The 27,471-nt window shown below is 36.1% G+C and overlaps 1 protein-coding gene across 1 annotated transcript in view; it reads right to left on the reverse strand.

The window, feature by feature from the left end:
* Nucleotides 1–27,471, reverse strand: part of LOC150096624 (CD109 antigen-like) — a 930,782-nt gene that overhangs the window by 56,727 nt on the left and 846,584 nt on the right. The window contains exons 30-31 of the mRNA XM_090407963.1: nucleotides 27,237–27,395; nucleotides 13,317–13,379 (exon numbers count right to left, since the gene is read on the reverse strand). Coding sequence (XP_090264089.1) covers nucleotides 13,317–13,379; nucleotides 27,237–27,395 — 222 coding nt within the window. The remainder of the gene's footprint in view (nucleotides 1–13,316; nucleotides 13,380–27,236; nucleotides 27,396–27,471) is intronic.

The raw sequence follows: 27,471 nt of genomic DNA on the forward strand, positions 1-27,471 counted from the left end.
AATTTTATTTTATTTATTTATTTATTTATTTTATTTTATTATTTATTTATTTTTTTATCACTAGAGGTCAGGCTAGGAAAAAGGATTTATTAACTATGTATATTTAGTTTACCGGTATACAGGGCATGACCATGTAGCTTGGTTCCTTATATAGTTGTATTCTTCCGATGATGACCTCGATATAGGGGTCGAAACGTCAAGTTTTATTTTATTAGTAATTAATAAAATAATCTGTTCAACACATGTGTTTTTGTGTCCCTAAATTTACAAATATGAGTGCTGATCACTGTGTAACCTTAAAAAAAAAATATACAAGTATTATCCAAGAAAAAAAAAAATGAAACAAGTAAAAAAAAAAAAAAAAAGAACGAAACCTTGGAGTTTTAGTGGAAAATTCTGAAGAGATCATTGATTGATTGATTCAGCTAGGGAGGCATGTGGTGAAGTTGTCTGAAAGGATAGAAAATTAAGAACAACATGGTGGACACAAGAAGTTAAAGAATCAGTCCTGGAAAAGAAGAAGGTCCTTTTACATACAGGACCTTCTTCTTTTCCAGAGTACAGAGTACAATACCAGTAAGCTATATGCAAAAATAGCTACACGAAGTCATGAGAAGACTTCAGCAAGAAAACAGATGATAAATATCAGGAAGGTAGAAAAAGTTTTGAGACTATTGAAAAAGTTTAGAAATGGAGGAGAGAGTACTGTAAAAAGGAATTAAAGATGATAAAGATGATATGAAAACTGAAGATTGATTGATAGGGACATATCATAATCTTTACATGGAGAGTGATGAGTGAAATTCATTGCCTGAGTGTGCTGTAAATGTAGGCACACTGAATCATTTTTAGGCACAGTTGGATGAGCATTGTGTGCAACGATGTCTACCTCCCACGATGAGTCTCTGACTCCGTGGAGGTTAGATGTTAATAATAATTACTTTGAAATATTGCTAAATGAAACAAGTAGTGACAGAACAGTAGTAGAAAATATTCAAGAGGAATACAAACACAAGTACATATCAATACTTGAGGTAAAAAAAAGCTGTAAAAACTAGAAATGTTCAAAGGCAGTTGGAGTAGATGATATTCGAACAACAATGCTCAAATATGGAAGTATAAAACATTGGCAGTGATTAACTGCATAATTCAGAGGGCTTGATCAGAAACAGAACTTTCTTGTCCAAGGTATTTGTCACCTTGTTATAGTACATAAGTAAGTTAGTAAAACATGATCTTTCTTTAATAAAACCCATGCTGATAACCACAGAAAATAATGCTGTTATCAACCCATTTCTATATCCTACTTCTCACCAATCTCTCTCTCTCTCTCTCTCCAGTACCTTCATCACGACTCCAGATATACAGATTGGCCTATAATTTGAAGCTACAGCCTTATCTACCTTCATGCAGTGAAACAATTTTACCCTCCTTCCACTAACTTGGAACCTGTGCTGTTGTAAGACTCTTACAACAGCACAGGTTGCTGTTTGTTAATGCCAATGCTACTGCCAATTCCCTGGAACATTCCCTTAAGATATGACATGGTGATATAACATCAAATCCTATTGCTTAATTGACATTAAGTTTATTTTTAATATTTAAAAATTATTTGTATATTATACTTTTATTCTATTATACTTTTATTACATCATACTAATATAATATTATATTATTATGTATAAAAATTGTTTTGGGGTGCTTAAGGGCCAAAACTGCATAACTGAGAGGAGACCTCCACATACCCTTTAATGCAGAGAACTGACCAGGGCTTCTGACCTAATTGCCAATCCTCACCTTCTCGTGGTGCACCCTGTTGGGTATCTACTTGGATACTGAACGAACAAGGATAGGCTGGCAATTTGGGATTTAGCCGACCAAATTGTATTCTTATTGGTTAAACCAAAATAAAAAATCATGGTATGACATGACAAAATTATATGCCAGCTGGGGCGTCGCCCGGTTAAACAAAAGCCCTTTTGTTTTCGCCAGAGAACCAGGGCGAACAGCGAAAAGTCAGGACAAATCTGAAGACAAACCCCAACTCAACATCACCAGAGTTAAAGATCGGTACTATCAACATAAGAAGCCTGGCAAAGAAATGGAGCTAGCTGAGGAACTAGATAAGTACCAGATCGACATAATAGGGGTGACTGAAACAAAAAAGACAAAAACTGGTGAGATCTTTCTGAGCAATAAATACAAAATGTTATATTCAGGCAATGACAATCAAGGAAAAGAAGGAGTAGCCATAGTATTCAACACAAAATACGAGGATAATCTTCTTGAATGGCAGGCAGTCTCAAGTAGAGTAATGTGGGCAAATATGAGAATGGGGAACTGGACAATGAGACTTATTTGTGCCTATGGTCCCACAGAAGGTTCTACTAAGGTAGAAGTGGAGGAATTTTTTGAGACTTTAGTAAAAGCAACTGACACAATGAAAAAGGAAAAGTTGGTCCTTGTTGGGGATCTAAATAGCAGAGTAGGAAATGATTGTGAGACATACAAAATATTTTGGGAAAATTTGGAGAAAAGAGCAAAGCTAATAATAATGGCAAATATCTGTTGGATTTCTGCTCAGGACATGGACTGGTTATTACTAACACCATGTTCCAACATAAAAATGTGCACAAATTCACATGGAGAGAAGAGGCAAGGAATAAGAACAGTCTCAATGACTATGTTATTGTTGATAGTGATGTTTTCTCCCTGGTGCAGGACACCAGAGTGTACAGAGGATTTGAAATTGAAAGTGATCACTATTTAGTCTTGAGCAGGATAAAATTGAATTTCATATTGAAAAGAATAACATGTAAGAAAGCTTTAAAGTGAATAAAAGTTGAGCAGCTCTCAGATGTGAACTGTAGACTAAAATACACAAAGATTATTGAAGAAAAAATGAAAGGGTTTGAGAACAGGAATCAAACCTTGGAGATTCAGTGGCAAACTCTGAAGAAAACATTGATTGATTCTGCCAGAGAGCCATGTGGTGAGGTTGTCTGCAAGGATAAAAAAAATCAGAACTCCCTAGTGGACACAGGAAGTTAAAGAGGCAGTGAAGGAAAAGAAGAAAGCATATCAAAAGTTCCTGGCAAATAAGTCAGCTTGTTCTCTTAGAGAATACAGAGACAAATGTAAGAAAGCTAAACACTGTGTAAAACTAGCTAAACAAAAGTCATGGGAGGAATTTGGCAAGAATTTTGAAAATAAATATCAAGAAGGTGGCAAAATATTCTGGAGGTTGTTGAAGAAGCTTAGGAATGGAGGAAAGAGTGCTGTAAAAGGAGTTAGAGATGATAAAGGTGACATGAAAACGGGAGAAAAAGATATCCTTGAAGTATGGAGTAATTACTTTGAAAAACTGCTAAATGAAACAAGCAGTGATGACAGCACAGTGGTAAAATATACTGACTAGGCATGCAGTCAGGAACACATATCCATACTTGAAGTAGAAAAAGCCATCAAAGGCTTGAAATGTGGAAAGGCAGCAGGAGTAGATGATATTCAACCAGAAATGTTGAAGTATGGTGGTATAAGAGTCTTACAGTGGCTGCACTGCATAGTTCAGAAAGCCTGGACAGAGGAACGAATTCCCGATGATTGGAGTAGAGCTCTCATAGTACCCGTATATAAAAAGGGAAATAAAACTGAATGTGAGAATTACAGAGGTATTTCCCTACTGAGTGTTCCTGGCAAGGATCTATGCAAGTATACTTGAGAAACGGAGAAGAATTGTGGAAGAAAAGCTTGGTGAAGAACAAACTGGATTCAGGCCAAATAAAGGCTGTCAGGATCAGATCTTCACTTTACGACAAACAGTCGAGAAAGCATGGGAATATAACAGAGATCTGTATTTAAGTTTTGTCGATTTGGAAAAGGCATATGACAAGGTGCCAAGAGAGAAGCTATTCAATACACTGCAGTTATATGGTGTCAATGGGGCATTATATCAAGCAATGCTTAGTCTTTATTTGAGTTGTAAGTCAGCAGTTAGAATTGAAGTACAGGAAGATGGTTTAATGTTAAATCTGGTGTGAGACAAGGATGTACATTATCCCCTCTGTTATTCATTATCTATATGGATCACATTATGAAGGAAAGTGGTATTAAACATGATATCAAAATTGGAGATGTTAATGTCAGCTCTTTGCTTTATGCAGATGATGTTATACCTCTAAATAAATCCGCTACAAGTCTGCAAGATTGTCTGACTAAATTGAATAGCTGTTGTAATAGATATGGTATGAAGGTCAGCAATAAAAATACAAAGACAATGAAAATAGGCAGAATCATTGAAAATGTCAACTGTGTTGTGAATGGAGAACCTGTGGAACAAGTAAAACATTTCAGCTACTTAGGCACAATTTTTAGTGAAGGTGGTAAATTAAATATAGAAATAGACAACAGAATCAGCAAAGCTGGTATAGTAGGAAGTCAACTGAATAAATTCATATGGAATAAGAGAGAAATTAGTCAGAACACTAAATTAGCTGTATACAAGACAGTGTTCAAACCAGTTTTAACTTATGGATCTGAGAGCTGGGTCAGAAGTAAAACACTTGACCAAAGACTAGAGACCGCAGATATGAAAGTCCTGAGAAAGATTATAGGCGTGAACAGATGGCATCAATGGCAATATCATATTAAAAACGAGGATATTAGGAAAGAACTTGACATTGTCAACATCCAGGAATGCGTTAGCAGAGCTAATCTCAGGTGGTATGGTCACTTAAACAGAATGGGCGAAGAAAGATTAGCAAAACAAGTGTTCTCTGCCAGGTTAGTAGGAAAACGACCCAGAGGAAGACCAAGATATAGGTGGATTGATACAGTACAAAGTGCCTTAGACGATAGAAATATAAGATCTGATAATGTTGGAGTCTTGACAAGTAACAGACTGATTTGGAGGAAAATTGTAGATAGGAAGTTAGTAATGATGTAATTTTTTTCATGTAGTACTATCATATCCTGTATACTCCTTGAGGGTACATGGCAGGAATTTGATGATGATGATGATATATTTTTTTTTTAATTTATTATTATTATTTTTTCACCAGAGGTCAGGCTAGTGTAAACAAAATAAAACATTTACATTTAGCTTACTTTTGTGTAGTGTCTTGTAGCTTGTGTCCTGTGCATAAATAGGTTTTCCTGATGATGTCGTCGATATAGAGGTCGAAACATCGAGTGTTATTGTATTAAATTTAAGTAAAGTAATTACTCCAACACGAGTGGTTTTGTCTCCATAAATTCTATACAATGAATGCTGTCCACTATGTAACCTTGAAAGAAAGAATTTACCAACTTACATGTCTCAATGATATCTCCTCTCTTCCTCCTATTCACAAGAATACAGGTTAAGGAAATACAAATATATTGTATTTCCTTAACCTGTTCTTATATGCCACATTCCAAAGACCAATTACAACCCGAGTCGGTTTTCTCAGGAACCTTTCCGATATATCCTCCACTATGAAAACCAGGAGACCAAATCTGTGTACAATAATGCATATCAGGCCTGATCAAAGCCTCATACAACGGAATCAGAACCTCTTTATTTCTGCAAGCTAAGATCATCTGCATCATCACTGTAATCCGATGTGATGTCTTCACAACTTGTGCAGAGTGACTTCTGAATTTCAGATCCTTATACACCACCACTCCAAGGTCTCTTATCTCTTAAGCTTCCTCCAAAATTTTTGCACTAAGTGTATACTTTACATCTGATTTGCTTAATGAATTTCAGAATCATACATGTTGTAACACTGAATTGACAGTTTCATACTGTTGTCCACTCATATGATCTATTCAAGTTCCTCCTGTAAGGACATTTGCTTGATTCCTCATCACTCTCCCAGTTTTGCATCAACTACAAACAGTTGCATATCCCTCAGTGAAACTTATCCTAATATCAATAATATACAAATTAAATAACAATAGCCCCATCACAGACCCATGTGGCACTCCACTACTGACTTTCCTCTTCTGGGATACTGCAACCCCATATACTGCACTAGTGTCCAAGAGCTAAGGATGAACTACAGTTTTACTGCATGAAAAAATTTTCATGAATACAGTCAAATGTGGACATAAATTTATTCCCAGCATACTAATAAATTATATTAAACAAAAAATGTCATAAATTTCATACAAATTTAATTGCAATATGTTTTTGGAAAAAGTTACAAATTTCCCAAGGATACAGTTAAGGAATTAATGTACAGTGCTTACAGAAAATTATACACAGAGTCATTTCAGTATGGAATATGATCACCCTGAATGTGATGCAGCTCTCACAACGTCGAACCATACCAGCACCAAGTCATTCAGGAGTTCGAGGCAAACTGGTCTACTCTTTCTTCAGAGCAAAGATAAGGCCTATGTGGTGTGGCACTGTCATCCATAAAAACGAATTCTTTGCCTACAGCAACATGGAAAAATTGAACATAACATTGAAGAACTTCATTATAATATTGTTCAACAGTCATAATCCTTCTTTTGGCACTTGTAGCTCGGTGCATCCATTAAGCATAATGTCTCCCCCACAAAATGATCACAGTACTGTGTATCTATTCCTTTCAAGAACATTCTTGTGATGGTAAGCAGAACCACTTTCATGCCGACCAAGTGTCATCTAGAATCAGAGGAAACACTAAAACAACTTTCATCTGTAAAGAGAACATTAACCCACTGATGTCGTGTCCAGTTTTTATGGGTACAACACCACTGAAAACATGCTCTACGATGAGCTGGATAAAGGAATGCAAACTACAGGCCTTCAGGTGTATAGGCCTACTTGTCACTGACGTCTTGCAACAGTTTATCGAGATATCCACATACTTGTACTTGAATGGAGCTGAGTTGCAAACTGACCTGCTGTGGTGTATCGATTACTTTTAGCTGTTATAATCCAAAAATCTGATTTCATGCTGCTCCATAGTAGAGCAGGCATGTGATAGTAAGCAGTACCACTTTCTTTCAAACACATTCCTTTGGTTTGAAATGCTGTTAAGAGACTAGATACAAAGCTATATGGGATTCCAAACTCTCTGGTATATCAGTAATTCTGTAGCCTTCTTCAAGCTTTCCAATAATTCTTCCAAACATGAAATCATCTACATGATCTCTTTGAGACATTACAAGACATCCAAGTTTGTAACTTTATTCCTTTACGAAAATAGCTTCCTTCAAACACAATTAGCTTAGAGCAGCTTTTTATCCTGTTGAGTGCTACCACATGACCTCTTTTTGTGTGATTAGAAATTTGATTGTGTACTTGCTTTCTACTCAAAATTGTTAGTTATAACAATTGATACAAGCTGATTCAGCTGAATTTGTAATTTTCAGAAATAGTGTTCATTCTTAAGTTTTGGACACCAGTGTACTTGCTGACACCTATCTGTAAACCAGTTGTCTATCCAACCTATCATTTAATCCCATCTGGTCCAGTTTACCTACCAATTTGTGGTCGCAATCTATCAAAAGCCTTTGCAAAATCTAAATGCTCTCTCTCTCTCTCTCTCGTCCAATACATTCAGAACCTTGTTATAGTACATAAACAAGTTGGTAAAACATGATCTCCCTTTAACAAACCCATGCTGACAAGCACAAAGAATACCACTGTCATCAATGAACTTTTGTATCCTATCTCTAACTACTCCGTTACCTCATCTACAATGTAGATATACAGATAAGCCTATAATTTGTAGCCTTATCCACCTTTGTGAAGTGGAACAATTTTACCTTCCTTTCCCTCCTTTGGGATTTGTGCTGTTGCAAGACTTTTGTTAAACAGGTAGGCCAAGTCTGATGCTATCTCATTGGAACATTCCCTTAAGACTCATTGTGATATATCATCAAGTTCCATTGCCTCATTGACATCTAGCTTACTTAATTCCTCATATACCTCTTGCTCACTCCACTCACAATTAAGTTTTCTCATTACATTCCTTCCACTTGAGCTTCTGCTTTCACACAAGGATGAAACACCTGGGTGGACTGCTCAAGGACACCTTGACTAGGTTCTCTGCAGCAGTTACCAATCTACCACTTTCATCCATTAACATAATCTTTCCATAGTCATTCTCTTTCTGCTTGCCAGATATTGAAAAAACTCCCTAGAGTTTTTCTTGGCCTGATTTCTGAATTTCTGCTTCTACACTTTTTCTGTCTTTACTAACTGAGTCACTCTCCTGGCTTATTCTTTATACTCTTTGTCAAACGATTATTACCATTATTATCTTGTGCTGCTCCAAAGCACCTTCTATTTTCCTATTTCATGCTTCATCCCCTCATTCATCCGTTTGACACTTATCTTATTCAGTCTTTTGACCTTTGGAATATTTTCTTTCATTGATGCTGTTAAGTATTTCTTTGTCAGTGCCAAAGCAGCATTTATTTCTTTTCCACTCAACTGCTAATTCCATGCTTATAGTTCCAAGCTGTCTGCTAAGCTTTTCGTAATTAAGAGCCTTGTAATTCCACTTAGATCTTTTCTTGCAGAAGTCTTCATATGGCTAGCCACAACCCATGTAATCTTTTATGATAACTCTTGCCAACTGGAGGATATGCGATACTCCACTCAATCAGATCCTGTGATGAAATTATCAGATCTAAAACTCTTATTCCTTCCATGCCCTCCTTTACATACTGCCTAAGACAGCTGTCTCTCAAGACATTCATTTTTCTTATGCTATCTCTTCTTTTCAACCTATACCTCCATAATTAAAATAACCCTTCCCTTGATCACTAACTGATTATCCCCCCCCCACACACACATTCACTGCTGCTTCGAATAATCACTTTCCATATGCCACGTCTCCAGGTCTGCCCCCCCCCCCAACATATACCAATTTCCTTGTTCGATTTGCATTCCCTCTTCATCTCTCACACTATTACTATTTCCATTAGCAAACACTTCAGTCTCATTTGTTCAATCTCATTCCTGATTTTTCACTTTACCTCTTACTTCCTCTGATCTTTTGGCTTGCATCACACGCTGCATTTCGAACTAGCAACATTTTCTCCAGTTCAATCACTCCAAAGCCTTTCAAATGCAATCCATCAATTTTGTACAATTACAGGAGGTTATTGAGGAAATGAAAAATAACAGTACAGTGGGAAAGGTTATCAGTGTGTTGCTGAGATAAACTGCACTCCCTCTTCTCACACAGCTCTGTCAGCATACCATTCACGATTCTTGCTCTCCATCTCAACTCATCATTGTCATACCTCCGCAACATACTGACCACCTTTCCCACTGTACTATTATTTTTCATTTCCTCAATAACCTCCTGATAACCATCCTTACATTCTCCTTATGGCCAACTAAATCATTTGTTCCCAGAACCACCACTGCTCTTGATTGTTTCCTCCTCATGTCTAAAGCATTCTCTAGAAAGCAGACCTCAGGGACTTTCTCATTAACCAATCCTCTAATAATGGAATCTCCATATACTGCCATTCTTGAATCATTATCATCTCTTTTTCTCTTTTTTCTTTCATTCTATTCTTTTGCACTCTTTCATTTGTTTACACCAAGCATCTAATATCACTTCACATGTTCCTTATTTCATTTTTTATTTCTGTACAACTCTTTCTTCAAATCTTGTATTCCCGCAATTTCACTCACCGCTGCTCCCATAATCTTGCTATCTCTTGTTCTGTTGCACCATTCTTCCATTCCTCATTCTTACTTCCTTTCACTTCCATATCACTTATGTTTCTTCATTCTTATGTTCTTTCACTTCTTCAGTCTCACTAGTTTTTGTTCTGCTATTCACATGGTCTTTTTATTATAATTATTATTATTCAGGCCTCCATGGAGTCAAAAGACTCATCATGGGAGGTCCTTCCTAGGAAACACAAAGTCTATCATACCACTCCTTGAACTCAATGACTGTTCTTGCTCTCACCACTCTATTAGGCAAGGCATTCCATGGTTCAACCACCCTCCATGCAAAGAAACTATTCCTCACCCTCTTGCTCACAGCTTCCTTTCATAACTTCCATGGATGGCCCCTTGTCATCACTCCTTCCTGTTGTTCTACTAAGCGAGAGAACTCCCCAGTGTCAACCCTGTAACTACCTCTCAACAGTTTAAAAGTCTCAATCATATCACCTCTCCTTCTTCTATCTACCAAACTCTGCAGTCCACATTCCCTCAGCCAATTCTCATAACTAACATTGTATAGTCCTGAAACCATCTTTGTTATCTGCCTCTGTACCCTTTCCACAGTTAATTTATCTGCTTCAAATCCTGGGGACCAAATTTGAGAACAATAGTCTAAGCGTGGTCTGATCAGGATCTTATACAATGGAATGATAACTCTTTTATCTCTACAGGTCAACGTCCTTCTCAGTATTGCAGCAATCCTCTGGGTTACTTTCACCACCTTTGCAATATGTTCCCTGAATTTCAGTTTTCTATCAATCATCACCCCCCAGATCTCGTCTCCCCTACTTCCTCTAGTACAGCTCCTCCAATCAAGTATGCAGCCTCCAATCGAAAAGAACTGGGTTTGGTTATGTTGACCTGGCTATTCCTCAATGCCTATTCACAGATGTGATCGCACTACTGCACCCACAATTTTGCTAAGTTTCCTCAGGCTGTTTTCCATTTGCTGATAAGCCATAATTTAACAAAATATCCCAGTTTCTACAAATCCACACCTTCTCTTGTCTCCTGTTGAGTCTCTCTACAAATGCACCTTTCTAATTTCTCCACTCATACATGTTGCCCTCATGACTTCGAATTATTTTTTAAAAGTCAACATCATTAAAAAATTCAGAAAAAGAAAGTCAGTAACAAATCTGCAAAACCCAACAATCACACACGTAGACTAAGCTATCAAAAATAAACAATATTATGCTAAAATGCAAGCAATATCACCAATTATTATACAAAATGGAACTTATCTTTTCGAGAGCTCTTTACCAATGACTATGTATATTATGCAGTGAACAACTACCTCCTACCTACCTACCTGTCAGCATTAAATCTTCTTTACTATCAATGCAACATGCAGTGTGATCACTATGGTTCTTGCCATGTGTCCTGTGAAATTAATGAATCCATCAACTAGCACTCCCCCCCCCCCCCCCCCCCAGGATCGCAAATCTCATCCATTTTCTAAAACAGCTCCACCAGTACAGTAAATAGTACTATACTTCTGCAGTCCAAAGTTTCAACTCTTACACTTAATGATATTAAAATAGTGACCCCACTTCATCTGTCTATATACTAATCTATTAATTAAAATATAAATAAATCCTGTAATGCCCTCTGTTCCTTTAAGGGAGTAAGTGAGGCCATTTTAGACTTAACTAGCATTTTGAAGAGTGGTATGCAGCCAATATCCAGACTTAGCCATCACTGAGAGCTGACTCAAGATTATCAGTGATTTCCTAAAGAGTGCTACAGACAACTGCCATCATTTCATAGTCCTTAATATTATTATTAAGGACTATGAAAAAAAGCTATATATTATTATCTGAAATAGTTTGAATTCTGGAGTCAATTTTCTTGAGTTGTGAAGTTAGAAACCCAAGTTTCTAGAAGAAAATGTAGGATTTTCAGCTGGTTATAACTTGAGAACCAGCTGAAAAAAAAGCCTAGAAAATGTTTCTCTAGTTGGGAACCAAAAGTGAACTTATAAAGATCTTTTTCCTGGCAAACTGCTATTTGCTGAGGAAGCAAACACCATTTTTAAAATGCCACACTGACACCTTTCATTTAGATCAATTTAAATCTATATACCAGCCTGGATGGCTGAGTAGATAGTGCTTTCATTTTCCAACCAATATGATATAGTTTTGAACCCTATCATAAACTACTACTACCCTGCTTATTGGATACTTAAAAAAAGAAAGGTCCATGTTTGATCTCTAGAACATGGTTTCTGGATGATATAACTATTATACTACCAAAGGGTACTAATGCAAAACACAGCTTCATAAACCTATTGTAGCTTAGAGGTCACAGCAACTTTTTATAGGTTATAACCTGTTCTCACACATACACACATCAGAAGAAGAAGAGAAGCTTCTGAAATTTTTACTTGGATATGATAAACACTGAAATAAAACTATGATTAAGTACTACCGAAAATGTTGATATTTGCAATGCTCCATCTGCTTTAATGTTCACATCTTTTCAATTATTTAATCTTTTTGTTTTAAAAAAATATTCCATGTCCCCATGGTTTTTGAGGTTTCAAGTTTGAGTGAAAAACTCTGCACACCTAAATAAGGTTTTGAAAAGAAACAACCACAGTTCAATTACATTACTGTTCTTCTGATTTCAGCAATGTCAGCACTACAGATTTTTGACTTGACTTCCCTGGCGATTTTGATATGAGTAAAAGTTGTGTTCTTTATATTTTATTACATATTTATAAATAGTAGCCTTGTGGGAATATTGTTTGTTCCATTGCTAGAAACTGTATAAGAAAGGTGTGAGCAGAAGTGTGAAGAGCAAGTTCTTTGCATGGAGAGTGGTTGGTGAGTGGAATCATTGCCTGAGTGTGTGTGTGTTGTGAATGTAGACACATTGAATCAGTTTAAAGCATGGTTGGATAAGCATTACATGCAATAGTGTGTACCTCCCACGAGAGTCTCTGACTCCATGGAGGTCAGATGTTAATAATAATAATAATAATAATAATAATTCTAGACCATTATAGGCTCAGTTGCAGTTGTCACAGAGAGAAATCTTTACTAGACTTTTCTTAATACTGTTCTCACATTGATCAATCTTTGGTGCATGCATGTAGTTTTTTTTATTTCTGGAAATTCAGGTTTCCAGTTTTTAATGAACCAAATGGTGCTATCATAGTAGAGAAGAAATGAAACTAGAAATATTTTGATTTGAATTTTGTCTAAAATACAGAGGAATCCGTATAAGAACTTTTCTAATGAAGAGGTAATTTAGCTGATTTCATTCAAAAGTAGACCCCCCCCCCATCAAGAAACTCTTAATTGTTTCTCTCGCAAAATGAATGAATTAGCATAATTTTGCATGGCTTACAGGCATAATACACTTGGCATAACCTTATATACTTAGGTGTAATCTATACAATCAATCAATCAACTGAACTGACTTCAGATATTAGAGACAGTGTCACCTAGCAAATCTTGACATATCATATTCTAAATTATAGCAAATAAAAAATAATCATAATTATGATATTTCTAATTTAGTTAACTTGCTATAATAAACTGATAAGTGAGAGAGAGAGAGAGAGGTTTGGTATAGCAAGAATTCATTGTATTTCTTTAATTTAGTTTATATACTTTTAAGATACAAAATTTACCTGTATGACTGCAATACCAGAACCACTTGCATCTACTTCTACATATTGAGAAGAAGAAGGAAGCTACATAAAGTATTCATGAAAAAATAAGTGAAAATAGTAAAACCAAACACATTTTTATTTTACTGTAACAAATATACATTAAATAAATATAAAACAATAGAATGTTGCTGAACTTAAATTCGACTAAAATATTTGTTCACCATTGGGAACTTATTATACATGTAAATTATGTACAGATAAAATAAAGTATTTACCATAAAAACACTTTTATTGTATGATGTGTATATAATCACATCAACAGAGGAAAACCATGCATTCTTTCTAACACTATCTGGCTAGTAATATGATACTATCAGGAAACATAGAACAAATATAAATAGCCAATAAGCAGTGGAGTAAAAAGGTACATTAAATAAAAACACTTATGTTAAAAAAAATCAACTAATGCCTTTTATTCCCTTATAGGGAGTACGCAAGTCTGTCTAACCTTATCTAGTTTTAGGAGACTGAGTGGGCAGTTCAATCTCCACGGGAAGCCAATCAGAGATAGCTAGCCCAAGACTATCACTAATTAAGCAGCAACTGCTGAAGAGACTGGAAAACAAGTGCTGCCATCTCTTGGTACCTAATCCTAACAGGATATGTTATTGTCTGAAATAATATGGGTCCTACGGTCAATTTTCTTGAGTTTATGGGATGAAAAACTGAAGTTTCTGGGAGAAAAGACCTGCTGAGTTAGTCTATCTCAATGCCAGAGATAGACTAACTCAGGAACCAGTTGAAGAAAGGCTTTGAAAAAGTTCCTCCAGTTAGCTTAGTGAGAGTTCAAAGTCACCATTTCCCAAAATTTGGAAATTCTTTAAAGAGTTTCTCAAATTTGAAAGGATTTGCTTGAAGAATTTTTGTGTTATTCTAAAGGTTCCAGTGACTAGAAGAAACTCCATGTTCTGCAAGACTTTTTTCAGGTTGGAGAAAAATGCATGTAATTCATATGTAGTACACCACAACTGATCTGGCCAAAATCAGGGAGAGACCACAGAGAATCTGATTAACTACTGGGTGAACTAGGAGAGGAATTTTATCATTAATGGATGAAAGAACAGAAGACATCTTGTTTATTGGCTTAAAGGTTATCTGGAAAGCAAAATTTTAGAAGCCTAGAGATGCATGGAATATAATCATTGAATATCATCTACCTGCAATAATTTGTAATTTTTGTCTAACATAAGACTCAGAAGATTAGATTTCATGTACCTTAAGGGTAAAAAATCTGAATTTTTCTCAAAGGTGATGTGATGAATCCAGTATCTTCCACTAAACACAGCCTTCTTATAAACATTGAATGTGAGAGAGTCATCAATTTTCCACTTTACAAGGGTATCAAGGACAGACTCCATTATTTTCTTTTTAACATAAATTTTAATTTAGAAAAATAAAGCTGTTAATCTGAAAATACAGTATGTTGACAAAAGTATTTTGATACCTTATGTACATGCAAATTTTGGATTCTACCACATGCAAATAATCAGGGAGTGTCTGCATGAGTCTGGTAATAAGAGGTGGGATGTGCTGCATGTTTTGCATACACTTGATGCCATTCAGCTGAACTGACAGAATATGAACATGAGATAGTAGTTGGGTGTCATCATTGGTCTTTCTGTCTGTGAAATTCCTCCCATCTCAGTATGCTGAAATTCACTACTGCTTATGTCATTCATAGATGGAAAGTTGATGGTGCTACCACAAAACTGAAAAACTTGGTGACTTAGATTAACATGCTCTGTCTCAGAATGTTTGAGCATCCTGCTCATCATCAGCAGCAGACCTCGCAGTCAATCTGAAAAATGCTGCAGGGACATCTGTTAGGACATGCATGCAGTATTTGATATATTTTGTAGGGGCTGCAGCCATTGGCTAAAAAGCATTGTGAGGGAACCTGAGCTCAGTTTCAAGAGAAGTGTTATTTGAATAAATAGCCCTGGCTCTGTCTGTAAGCATTTTGAGGATCTCATACTGTTGGGATGTGTGGTGGTATAACTGCTTATGTAAATGTCTTCCCATATGTGTGGGTTTTCTATAAATGGAAAGGGATAATGAACCATTAGGTAGTCATCTCACCAGTATGTTTAGAAAGTAGAGACAAGTAGAAATATATTTTATATCCAGATGCTGGCAATTAAGACGCATAAAAATGACTCCAATGTGTTTAAGCCATGATGGCAAATAGCAAACACATCATCAACACAGCATAGTCAAATTATTGGTTTCAATGTACATTTAAACCAATAGTTTGGTACAAATTACCAGCATGCTTGTTACAGTTGTAATTTGTGCTGTGAAGATGCTGGTTAGAAAAACCAGTGAAATCTTAATGAGTTCAATAAATTAATTACATATTTTTTTTAAACTTGGTGTTGTTCATACCATGAAGAACTATTACGAATAACCAACAACCTAAGCCTTTCTATACATATTTGAAACAACTGATTATTGATTGGAAGTATTAGAAATGAGTATTGATTGAAAACTGAATCTATTGAGCTGTTGTAAGATAATTTCCTCAAGCAGCAGATCTGATTATAGTAACATAGGTTAGGTTTGAAAGTGGGAAAAATTGAAGGAATGAATGATAGCAAAAGTTGGATGCATGGACCGAAAGTATGGAAACTCAAAAGGATGAATGAGAGTGAAAGTGTGAAGCAGGGGCCAAGAGTTCAAAAATTAGAAAGACTGAATGATAGAGAGAATGTGACGCAAGATTCAAAAGTTGAATTGCGTTGGATGAGACAAGAGATGAAATGGATGTAAAATGAAATTAAGAAAATTCGGGTGAAAACGATTAAAACAAATCATGTTGATGTGAAAAAGTTAATGTGAAAGAGTAAATGGCGTTGTATGTGACTCCATTATTAAAGGTGTGCTGGATGAGAGGATGCACAAGGTATGTTTCTCAGGGAGTTAAATGGAGTGATTGAGGCATTAGATATGAGGAGGAAGGGAGAAAAGGAGTTAATGGTTTTAATAGATACGAATGACTTGACAGAGGACAAAGAGCACGTCAGAAAGGATATCATGAGGCTGCTTAGATGGATAAAAGAGAATAGTGAGAGAGGAAGTGTAGTAAGCGTGTTGCCCAGGTATGACTGTGGTGAGATGAGGCAGAGAGCAAGAATTATGAATGATATGTTAGCTGAAATGTGTGAGGAGAAAGGAGTGCAGTTTGTTAATGTGTGGAATGAGTTTGAAGAACAAAGTGAACTATATAAGAGAGATGGACTGCATTTGAGTGATAATGGTGCGAGTCGCTTGGAGAGACTGCTGCAGGAAGGTAGAGAATGAATCAGATCAAGTGGGAAGTGATGTGGAAGAGCAGGAGAGTAAGACAGTAGAGATTGAAGAGGTGGTTATGAATGAGGAAGTGAGTGGCATGAGTATGGAAAATGAGAGAATGGGTGTGCAAGAGGAACAGGGAAATGGGGAGGCTCAGGGTGGACAGAGATACATAGCATGAGAAAGGTGGATGATCTGAGAGGAGGTGAGAGCATATGCAGACAGGAAAGGAATGGGATGACCTGGGATCAAGAGGAAACAGTTGGAATTGAAAAGGGTTCTAAAATGAATAAGCATAAAGGGAAATGGCCCCAGTCAAGGATGGAGAGACAACATCGAATGAGTGTATCAGTGGAATTAGGTGTAGATCCAGGAATGAGCTGTTGTGTTTGTATACAAATGCTACAAGTGTAAGAAACAAGGAAGATGAAATGGTTGCACTAATTGAGTCTGTTCACTCAAAAATTGTTGGAATAAGTGAGACATGGTTAGATGAGAATGACATCCTGACAGGAATAGAGATGGAAGGGTATGATGTGTTTCGTGAGAATAGAAGGGGTAAAAGGGGAGTGTTATTGATGATAGAGAAAGAGTTATGTCCCTACAAAGTAGAGATGCAAGACGGAAATAGTGCTAGTGGTTTGAGCCAGTATGGTGCGAGATAGAGGTGAATGGAATCAAATACTCGGTGGGATGTTGTTATAGACCAGGTAATGTGGATGGTGGTGATAGTGAAATGTATAGTCAAATTAGCCAAGCAAATAAGAAAAGGGTGATCATTATGGGTGATTTTAATTATGGCAATATAAACTGGAATGATGAGATAGCAACTTGAAGTAAAGAAAATGAGTTTCTTGAGTTTTTGAGGGATAACTACTTCAGACTTTATGTAACAGAGGGCACACGAGGATTAAGGGTCTTGGATATAGTCATTTCATCAGAGGATGTAATCATAAATAAGGTGTCACATAACCATCCAGTTGGTGAGAGTGACCATGCAGTGATTACATGGGTGGTTGCCAGCAGTGTAAGGGCCTCTGTGAGGAAAGAGTATATGTGGAATTACAAGGTTGGTGATTATGGGCTCAGGAAGCAGCTTGCAGGTGTAGCATGGAGTGAAGAGTTAGCTGGAAAAGAGATCAATGCAACTTGGGGGATTTTCAAAAGCAGATGCAATGTCTACATGTATTCCCAGGGTGAGAGGGTTAAAGTAGGTAGGTGTGAAATGGAGGAATAAAGAGATTAAACATGCGATACAGAGAAAAAGGGCATTATGGAGGCAGCATAAGAGAATTGGAAATAACCAATTCCATGAGGACTACAAAGATTGAATGGTGAGGATAGGTAAAGAGCGATATAAACAGCAGTTATCTAATGAAGCCAAAAAGAATCCTAAGGAGTTCTTTCGATATGTAGACAGCAAAAGAAAGAATGATTATGGAAGGATGGCACTGATTGGAGAAAATGGTATAAAACAGCTGTTGCAGAAGGTGTGGTGGAGATACTTAATGAGCAGTTCATAAAAGTCTTTCAATCTTGTGAATGTGACTTCATGAAGAGATTGAGAGCAATCGATGATGGGGAAGAGAGACTGACAGTAAGCGAGCATGAGGTGTGTGGGGAGTTGAGCAAACTAGATGTAAATAAGGCTGTGGGACTTGATAACACATCACCACGTATTCTGAAGGAATATACCAGGAAGTTGATGCCAGCCTTGACATATTTTTTATACAAGTCTTGCACTGAGTCAAATTCCTAAGGAGTGGAAGGAGGACAAGATTGTGCCACTTCATAAAGGAGGTGATAGAACTCAAGCATAAAACTCTAGGCCTATCTGTGTGTCAGGTGTTGTAGTTAAGTTGTTGAAGAAGCTTGTGAGAACTAGGATCCAGAATTGGGTTGACAACATCAGTATTAACATTGATGGACAGCATGGATTTGCTAAAGGGAGGTCATGTTTTAGTAATCTACTTACTTATTACAATAAAGTGACTGCTTCCTTGGACAGAGGAGAGGGATACACAGTAATATACTTAGATTTTTCAACAGCTTTTGATAGATTACTGCATGATGAGTTGATAGTCAAACTAGAGTGGATGGGGTTGGATATTAGATTAGTGCATTGGATTGGAGACTGGCTATCTGATAGGTATCAAGAAGTTATGTATGTGGGAGCGACAGGAAAAGAAAATTCACTAGTGGTGTACCTCAGGAGGCTGTTTTAGGGCCATTGCTGTTTAACTTGTATATTAATGATATTGGTGAAGATTTGGATGGAGATATACAGTTGTTTGCAGACGATACAAAGTTGGGATGAACAATGAAGAGTAGAGAGGATGTTGTGGCCTTACAAGGAGACTTGAATAAATTGAGTGATTGGGCATGGGAATGGAGATGTGAGTTCAATGTTGAAAAATATAAGGTTTGAAATTTTGAAAAACAAAGATGGGATGCAGAATTTATGCTTTGTGAGGATATATTGTCAGAGGTGGAGGAAATAAGAGATCTTGGGGTGATTGTGGATAAGGATCTGAAATTTAGGGGACACACAGCCAAAATTGTGAAGACAACACAAAGACTTCTGGGAATGATGCAGAGGACACTGACTTGTAGAAGTCAGTGTCCTCTGCATCATTCCCAGTAGACGTAGGGAGATTCTTGTTCCGTTGTATAAGGCTTTGATTAGACCACACGTGGACTATTATGCCCAGATTTGGTCACATGGCTTTCAGAAGGATGAAGCGATGTTCAAAAGGGTCCAGAGATGACTGACTAAGGTAGTTTTTCTAACCTTTGGAATGTCAAGTATGAGGAAAGATTGAGAAGATGCAACTTGCAGAGTCTGGTGGACAGGAGGAAGATGGGAGATATGATAGAGACCTACAAGTTATTAAGTGGTTGTTATAGGATCAATGCTAAAGAGGTTCTACAGAAAATAATGGGAAATCAGGGGAGAACCAGAGGTCATCCATGAAAACTGTATAAAGAGGGTGTGAGAAGCAGGTTTTTAAGATGCAGAGTTGTGAATGATTGGAATGTCTTGCCTGAGAGTGTGGTGTCTGCAGATAATTTGAGTGTGTTTAAAGCACGATATGATGAGCTGTGTGTATGATAAAAGGACCTCCCAGATGAGTCTTTGACTCCATGGGGTCTTGGGTAATAATAATAACTGTTGATCAGTAAGAGAGCAGAAGTGAAAAATCAGGAAACTAGAACATTAAGGAGAAACATGAAATTTATTGCATTTTGAAAATTATGGAGACAACTACCGTGTTTGAATAAAAACTTTAGTTTAATATAACTAAAATCTACAATTCAGTAGTAGACAACACAAATAATAGGACTCTAGCGTTGATGTACAATTTTTATGTTTATTTTATTTTTTTCACCAGAGTCATTGACCAACCGCTACCAACAATTGTGGTAGCGGTTGGTCAATGTCTTTAACGAACCAGTTTGATTGTAGTATAGCTTGTTCCTGTGCATATTTGTACGTTCCAGAAGATGACCTTGACATAAAGGTCGAAACGTCGAATTGTAGATTTTAGTTATATTAAACTAAAGTTTTTATTCAAACATGGTAGTTGTCTCCATAATTTTCAAAATGCATTCAGATCACCGTGCAAGCCTAAAAGAAAGGATGAAAATTTATTCCTAGTATCATTAATGCACAAATTTTACAGCAGTGGACCAGGCACAGAGCTTTGTATCATCACTAATCACCTGCCATCTCTGATACTACTTTACCACATACTACTCTCTGACATATTTTTGTTAGCCACACTTTTATTCATGGCACTAGGTTCCTATCAATCCCCATTTTCTCCAATTTAGTTAACAGATTTTCATGATGTACCCTAAATGTCTTTGAAAAGTCCAATGAATATCAGACATAAAGAAAGGTTTTGGGAAAATCTGGAGAAAATAGCAAAACTAATAATTGTGAGTACCTGCTTGACTGCTGTTCTAGACATGACCTAGATATTACTAATACCATGGTACCATAATACCTAGATATTACTAATACCATATTTCAACGACGGTTGTAAAAAATTTGTGTGGCAAAAAATATACAGAGATTAAGAAAACTTTCACTGACTATGTTATTGCTGAGAGTGATATCTTCTATTTGTGTGTATATATATATATATATACACACAAATACTTTAAAAATAATGCAAGTTGTGCAGCTTTCAGAGGTGAAAGGTAGACTCAAATATAAAAATATTTGAGTCCAGATAAGAACAGGGCTTTGCAAGTTGTCTTAACTGTTTCACACTGACTACAGAGAAGAGTATACAAAAAAGCATGCAGTAACTTGTCTATTCATAACTAGGATTATCAAAAACAGAGTTTGCTGCCTTGGTGAATACCTTGGGACCTCAGATTGTAGGCATTAGTGAGATTTGGCTATCAGAGGCAGACATACTAACTGGTATGTAGTGTAAAGGGTAGAGTATTTTTAGGAAAGATGGAAGACAGGATAGAAGAGAAAGGGGTATGCTGTTAATGAGATTGATTCACTTAAATCCAGTTAGAGTGAGAACTATGACTGCAATACTAGTAACAGTTTTCCATGTGGCAATGAGTTTGAAGCCAATTTGTGTGAGGTGGAGTCTAACAAGATGAAATACATAGTTGGGTGTTGTTACAGACTTATGGAATTTTTGCTAGTGATGAAGAAATACATCATCAAATAAAGATGATGCTGTGAAATGAGTAATCATAATTGGAGACTTAAATTATCTGAGTATTGATTGGGTAGCAGTGAAATCTCATGAGAAGAATAAAATAATCTATTGAGCTGTTATGAGATAATTTCCTCAAGCAGCATATCTGATTATAATATCATAGGGTGTTTCAGTTAAAAATGTAACTATACTGCTGCTGGTTGGTGACAGTGATCATGTGGTAATGACTCGAGAAGTGGCTAAGTTTATGAATGTTCCATTTAAAAAAGGTTATATGCTGACCTATAAAACAAGAAATTATGACCAACTGAGAAGTATGCTGGGTTCTGCACCATGGTATCAGTTGAAAGATATCAACAGTGCATGGAAAACCTTTAAAAAACCCACTTAAATGATGTAATATCGGAATATGTTCCAATTAAAATTTTTTGAATAAGATTCTATAAACATTTTGTTACATGTGTAAGCAGTGGCGAACTCAAGATTTAATCTTGGAGGGGGCTGAGCGCTCAGGATTTAACCTGGGGAGGGGGGGTGCAAGTTGAGTAGATGATTTGCGAATACACACTACGCATCGCATACGACCTATGACTGAGCATCTGCAGTGATCGCTAATTCATAAGTAGTATAGAAATAGAAGACACGACACAACATAAATAAAAAAAATGAATTTTAATTAGGAAATAATAAATTTAGTTTAATCCTTTATCCCAGTGAGAGCAAACAAAGTTTGTGCCTGAAAATATCTTTAGGACTGCCTGGGTAAGTAGTACAACACCAAGGCAACTCGTAGCAAAGGTGGAGCAAGATACCAACAATCCTATCCCAGTATCTCCCATAATGCAAAACACATCTCCTTGTGGATATGTATACTGTTATGCATTAAGTTATTGGCCACTACCCAGACTAGTTTCGACCTTTATTGAGGTCTCTTCAGTGGGAGCCAGGCTCCCACTGTTGTACTACTTACCCAGGTAAGATAGTACACTATATTCAGTCCTGAAGATATTTTCAAGCGCAAACTTTGTTTGCTCTCACTGGGATAAGGGATTAAACTAAATTTATTATAGTCTAACCTAGTGAAAAATAAACTTTCAACTTAATTAGGAAAAGATTTTTGGAAAATTTTCTAGTGTTTTTTCCTTTCCTTTTTTTTTTTGGGGGGGGGTGCCCAGGCCCCTTGCCCCCCCCCCCCCCCTCTGGGTGCGCCACTGTGTGTAAGCCATGAAAGTTATTTTAATATGTCCCTAGAGTTTGCAGAATAAATAGAATAGGAGTGAAATGGATGTGTAAACTTATGAAGAAAGAGATTCATAAAAATTAAAAAAAAATTATGTAGAAGGAACACCATGTGTATAAGGATGATGTAATTATGAAAATTATAAGGAGTAGGCCAGAAGAGTTACAACTGTTGTACAAAGAGCTAAGTATGAGTATGAAAAGAAACTGGCACTTCAAGCTAAAGACAACGAAAAATAATTCTATTGTTATGCTGCAAGTAAGAGAAAGAATGAACATGAATGAACCCTTTCTTTTAAGTTTACACAGTGATCAGAATACATTTTGGAAAATTATGGAGACAACTACCATGTTTGAGTAAAACTTTAGTTTAATATAAACCAAAGTCTACACTTACAAAATCGAAACACAAAAATCTACACAAATCTACACACATCAAACACGGTAGTTGTCTCCATAATTTTCCAAAATGTAACATGAATGAACAATTCTATTAAATGTAGATGGTGTGTGACAGATGAAGAAGAAATTTTTCAAGTAATGCTTTGCTACTCCTTCCTTTCACCATTCATTATTATCTAAATATGACACCTTGTATTTTTATTTAGAAGAATCTCAAATATTTTTGTTCTCTTTCTTTTGGTAATACCAGTTATGAATACAATATGGTAATATGGCTTACTTTCATTAATATCCATATTTCTGTATATACTTTCCCTATTCATACATGCAAACTATAAATGAACATGATGTTCATTCCATCTACAAGATAGTGTAAGACTATAGAGATTATGGACTGCAAACCTATCATTAGTACTGTTGTTATAAACCTATCAATCATTAGTACTATGGGCCAGCTAAGGGTTTAAATAATCAGGTTCCTCTGCTTTAAAGACCAAGAACAGAACTTTTCAAGCTACTTAGGCCATTAATAACCAAAAAGTAACTTTGTTATTAAACTTGTTGGAATAGTTGTGTGTCAAAGTCTTCCAGCAGAGGACATTTTTTCTACCTAGAACAACTATTCCAACAAGTTCATGAATTACCGTATTTGTCGGCATATAAGATGCCCTTTTTTTCTCTGAAAATAAGTCTGAAAAACAGAGTGCGTCTTATACGCCAAAACTCAGTTTTTTATTACTTTCATTTCTGTAAATTTTCTCTGTTCCGATTTACACGATTTCTTTTCAGCTTCCTTGGGGTGTGTGAGAGCATTCCAGTTACATAAGTTCAGTGGATGTGCATGCGCTGTCATTGACGATCACAGCTGTGTTCCTGTTTGTTTAAACTTTCCAATTGTCGCGGTTGTTGTCAACGGTGATAAATTTCTGCCATTAAATTTTCTCTACATTTCTTGACAAATTATGGCTGAAAAACGTCAGCATTGCTACAATATTGAATACAAGCTACGTGTGATTGCATATGCTAAAGAACATGGAAACAGGGCTGCAGAGAGGCATTTCAAGCCACCCGCAACTGAGAAAATGATAAGAACTTAACGGAATCAGGAAGAGGATTAAAAAAAAAGCAATTCACAGTAAACATAACCTACGAAGTGGAACTGCAAAATGGCCAGAACTTGAGGTAGAACTGAATACTTGGATTTTAGACCACAGAAAAGCGGGACTTTCAGTGTCTACAAATTGAATTTCATCGACTCGTCATTAATGCAAGGAAACGAGAAAATTTTGAACTTGCGCAAATAGGAAACATGGACAAGGTTCCAGAATAAAATTTGGTCTAGGCACCCTGCAGGACTGCTGAAGAAGCCTGCCCTGCTAGTATGGGATCAGTTTCGTTCTCACAGAACAGAAGATGTTAAAAATAAACTCAAGGAATTGAAAACTCAGTTAGCTGTAATTCCAGGAGGTCTAACTAGTCAGCTTCAACCTTTAGATGTCTGGATTAATAAACCATTTAAGGGATTTATGTAGGAGAAGTGGCTGCAGTCTTCAGATTTTGAGGTTATGCCATCAGGAAGAAGGAAGAGGCCTAGCATTTCGCAAGTTTGTGAGTGGGTCAAAGCTTTATGGGATGCTGCAAAAACTGAGACAGTGGTTAATTCATTTTGGCATTAGTAATGCACTGGATGGTACAGAGGACAATTTGTTGTATGAGGAAGGACACAGATTCTGATTTAGAAGAGGTTTCAAGTGTCTCTTCAATTACTGTTACTCCTTCCTAGTTAGATTAGGTATTTGTTGAAAGTAGACCTACTTATTACTTTATATTTGAAATACTGTAAATTCATTATAATATTCAGTGATAAAGTGTTTTTCCTAAAAAATGTGTACAAAAAAAGGGACGTGTCTTATACGCCGGCAAACATGGTACTTGTAATGAACAACTATTCATTACAAGTAATTCATGCCAAGGCAGTGTTTAAAAAGCTTTATACGAGGGTGGTCTGAAAAGTTTTCAGCATTGTCCATAGATGGCAACACTATTGGCAAGTTTTTTTTTTCTAAGTTGGTACATCTACCATAAGCATCCATGTGAAATTGCAAGTCATTCTACGTAGTAGTTTGTTTTATACAGCTGTCTGAAGCAAAAGTGTTGTCTGTATCCCTTGAAATGGATAAAATCGAGTATTGTGGGGTTATAAAATTCTTTGTAAAAGAAGGTGTAACAACAAAAGAAATTCATTTGAAGTTCATAGAAGTTTCTGGGCACTCTTCTCCTTCGTTTTCGACAATTAACAAACGAGCTGCCGAGTTTATATGTGGCCATACCAGCCTTGAAGATGATCCATGTGAAGGACATCCAAAAAGTGTAACAACACCAGAAATCATTGATCAAGTGCACAACATGGTATTGGATGACCGGCGAGTCAAAGTGAGTGAAATGGCTGAGACTATAGGCATTTCAAAAGAACGTGTAGGATATATTTTGCATAAAGAATTGCAAAAGAAAAAGCTTTGCACAAGATGGGTGCCACACTCGCTCACAGCAGATCAAAAACGCACTCGCATGAAAATCTTTGAACAGTGCTTGTAGTGTTTTAATAAGAATAAAACTGATTTTGTGCATCGATTTATTACTATGGATTAGACTTGGATTCACCATTACACACCAGTATCCAAACAGCAATCAAAACAGTGGACAGAAGCCGGTTGTTCAGCACTGAAGAAAACAAAGTCGGTTCCATCAACCACAGGAAAGGTCATGGCATTGGTGTTTTGTGATGCTAAAGGCATTTTGTTTATTAACAATTATGTTAATAAACAAAGACAATAACCAGGGAATATTATTTCGATCTTTTAACCAGACTAGACGAAAAAAATTAATGAGAAAAGACCTGGTTTTGCAGAAGAAAAAATTATCTTTCATCAGGACAATGTACCTGTCCACAAAAGTGTTTTGGCAATGGGAAAATTAAGGGATCTGCACTATAAATTGTTGGAAAACCCACCCTATTCCCCAGATTTGGTTCCCTCTGACTTCTGTCTCTTTCCAAAACTAAAACTCTTCCTTGCTGGGCAGCATTTTTCTTCGAATCCAGAGGTGATTGCAACTGTAGAGGGGTATTTTGCAGATCTTATTGAGAACCACTACAGGATCAGGATAATGGTGCTGGAGCATCGCTGGAATAAATGTATTAGTCTTAAGGGAAATTATGTTGAAAAATAAAAATAATTTTGAAATTATAAATTTGTTTTTTCATTGTTAGGCCGAGAACATTTTAGACCATCCTTGTAATATATGGTGAAATGAATCTCTTAATAGTTTGTAATATTTTCCTAGACACAATTGGTAAAAATGTTGTGATTTCCAAGCTGAATAAGAGATCAGTTGGAAGAATTCTAATATTTAGATAAATATACTCTTCTTTTATTATTAAAGATTTAATGGCATTTTATATAATAAAAAAAATTAAACAGCTATGATTCCAGGTGTTGGTTTAGTTTCCAGCGATATGGTAACATATTGAAAGAACATAACTTTAAAGTAATTTAAGCCTGTTATAAGTTCCAATCATTACTGGTTACCAGAGGATGAAATATACAAGTATAGACAAAATTCTATGGTAGAAGGCCATGAAATGAATTAGAATATCTGTTCCTATTCTGAGAAGACTATTATAATGAGAGACAGACTTTATTAAGTTGATGCAAATTATTCTTATCCATGAAACTCTTAAATGTAACCAGGACATGAAGCTTCATGATTTGTGAAAAGAAGTGATTCAACACTGACTCTAGAGATAGCTACACTAGACCATCTGAGAAATAATAGCCACATTAAGTCCTCAAATGGCTGACACATGATGAGAACTGCACTGAAAATTAAATGTTGCAAGTTTAGAAATTACTCTTTATACAGAAGTATTTATTTCATATATGGTTTAACTACTCTTACATCTTTGTTAGTTGTTTCTATATAATTCTTTATAATTTATTGGACCTAAGGATACCAAAAAATAATAAAATACACTGAAATGTACATAGACTTCTAATGTGTTAGTTTGGTCAAACATTTATGTAAGGTTATTTGTACTGTCTTGCTTTATTGTAACATCCATACACATAAAATATGAATGTTAGTTATTCAATATTTATCTATGTTATAATTTTAAAGATTTTTTAAATTATCTATTTTGAAAAAAAAAATTATAAAGTTCTTGTCTAAATTCAGTTGGTTAATATTTGCATATTACCATTAATTTCTGAATATTCTCCATATTCTGATCTGTAATTCGAACAGCCATGCTTCCAGCATCCCCATATTTAAAATTGGCATTAATATTAATAAATGACGACTGTGACATTAATAATGTTGCCATATCTGCAAGTGCTTGTAAGGCTACAACTGTGTCCTATTGAAAAAATTAAAGACAATAAAATATTTTACAATATTTTCTAATACATTATAAATTCTAAGATTTTGCACTA

This window comes from Typopeltis vanoorti, chromosome 18 (assembly GCF_054136105.1).
Source record: "Typopeltis vanoorti isolate ZY-2024b chromosome 18, IOZ_Tvanoo_1.0, whole genome shotgun sequence".
Lineage (NCBI taxonomy): Eukaryota > Metazoa > Arthropoda > Arachnida > Uropygi > Thelyphonidae > Typopeltis > Typopeltis vanoorti.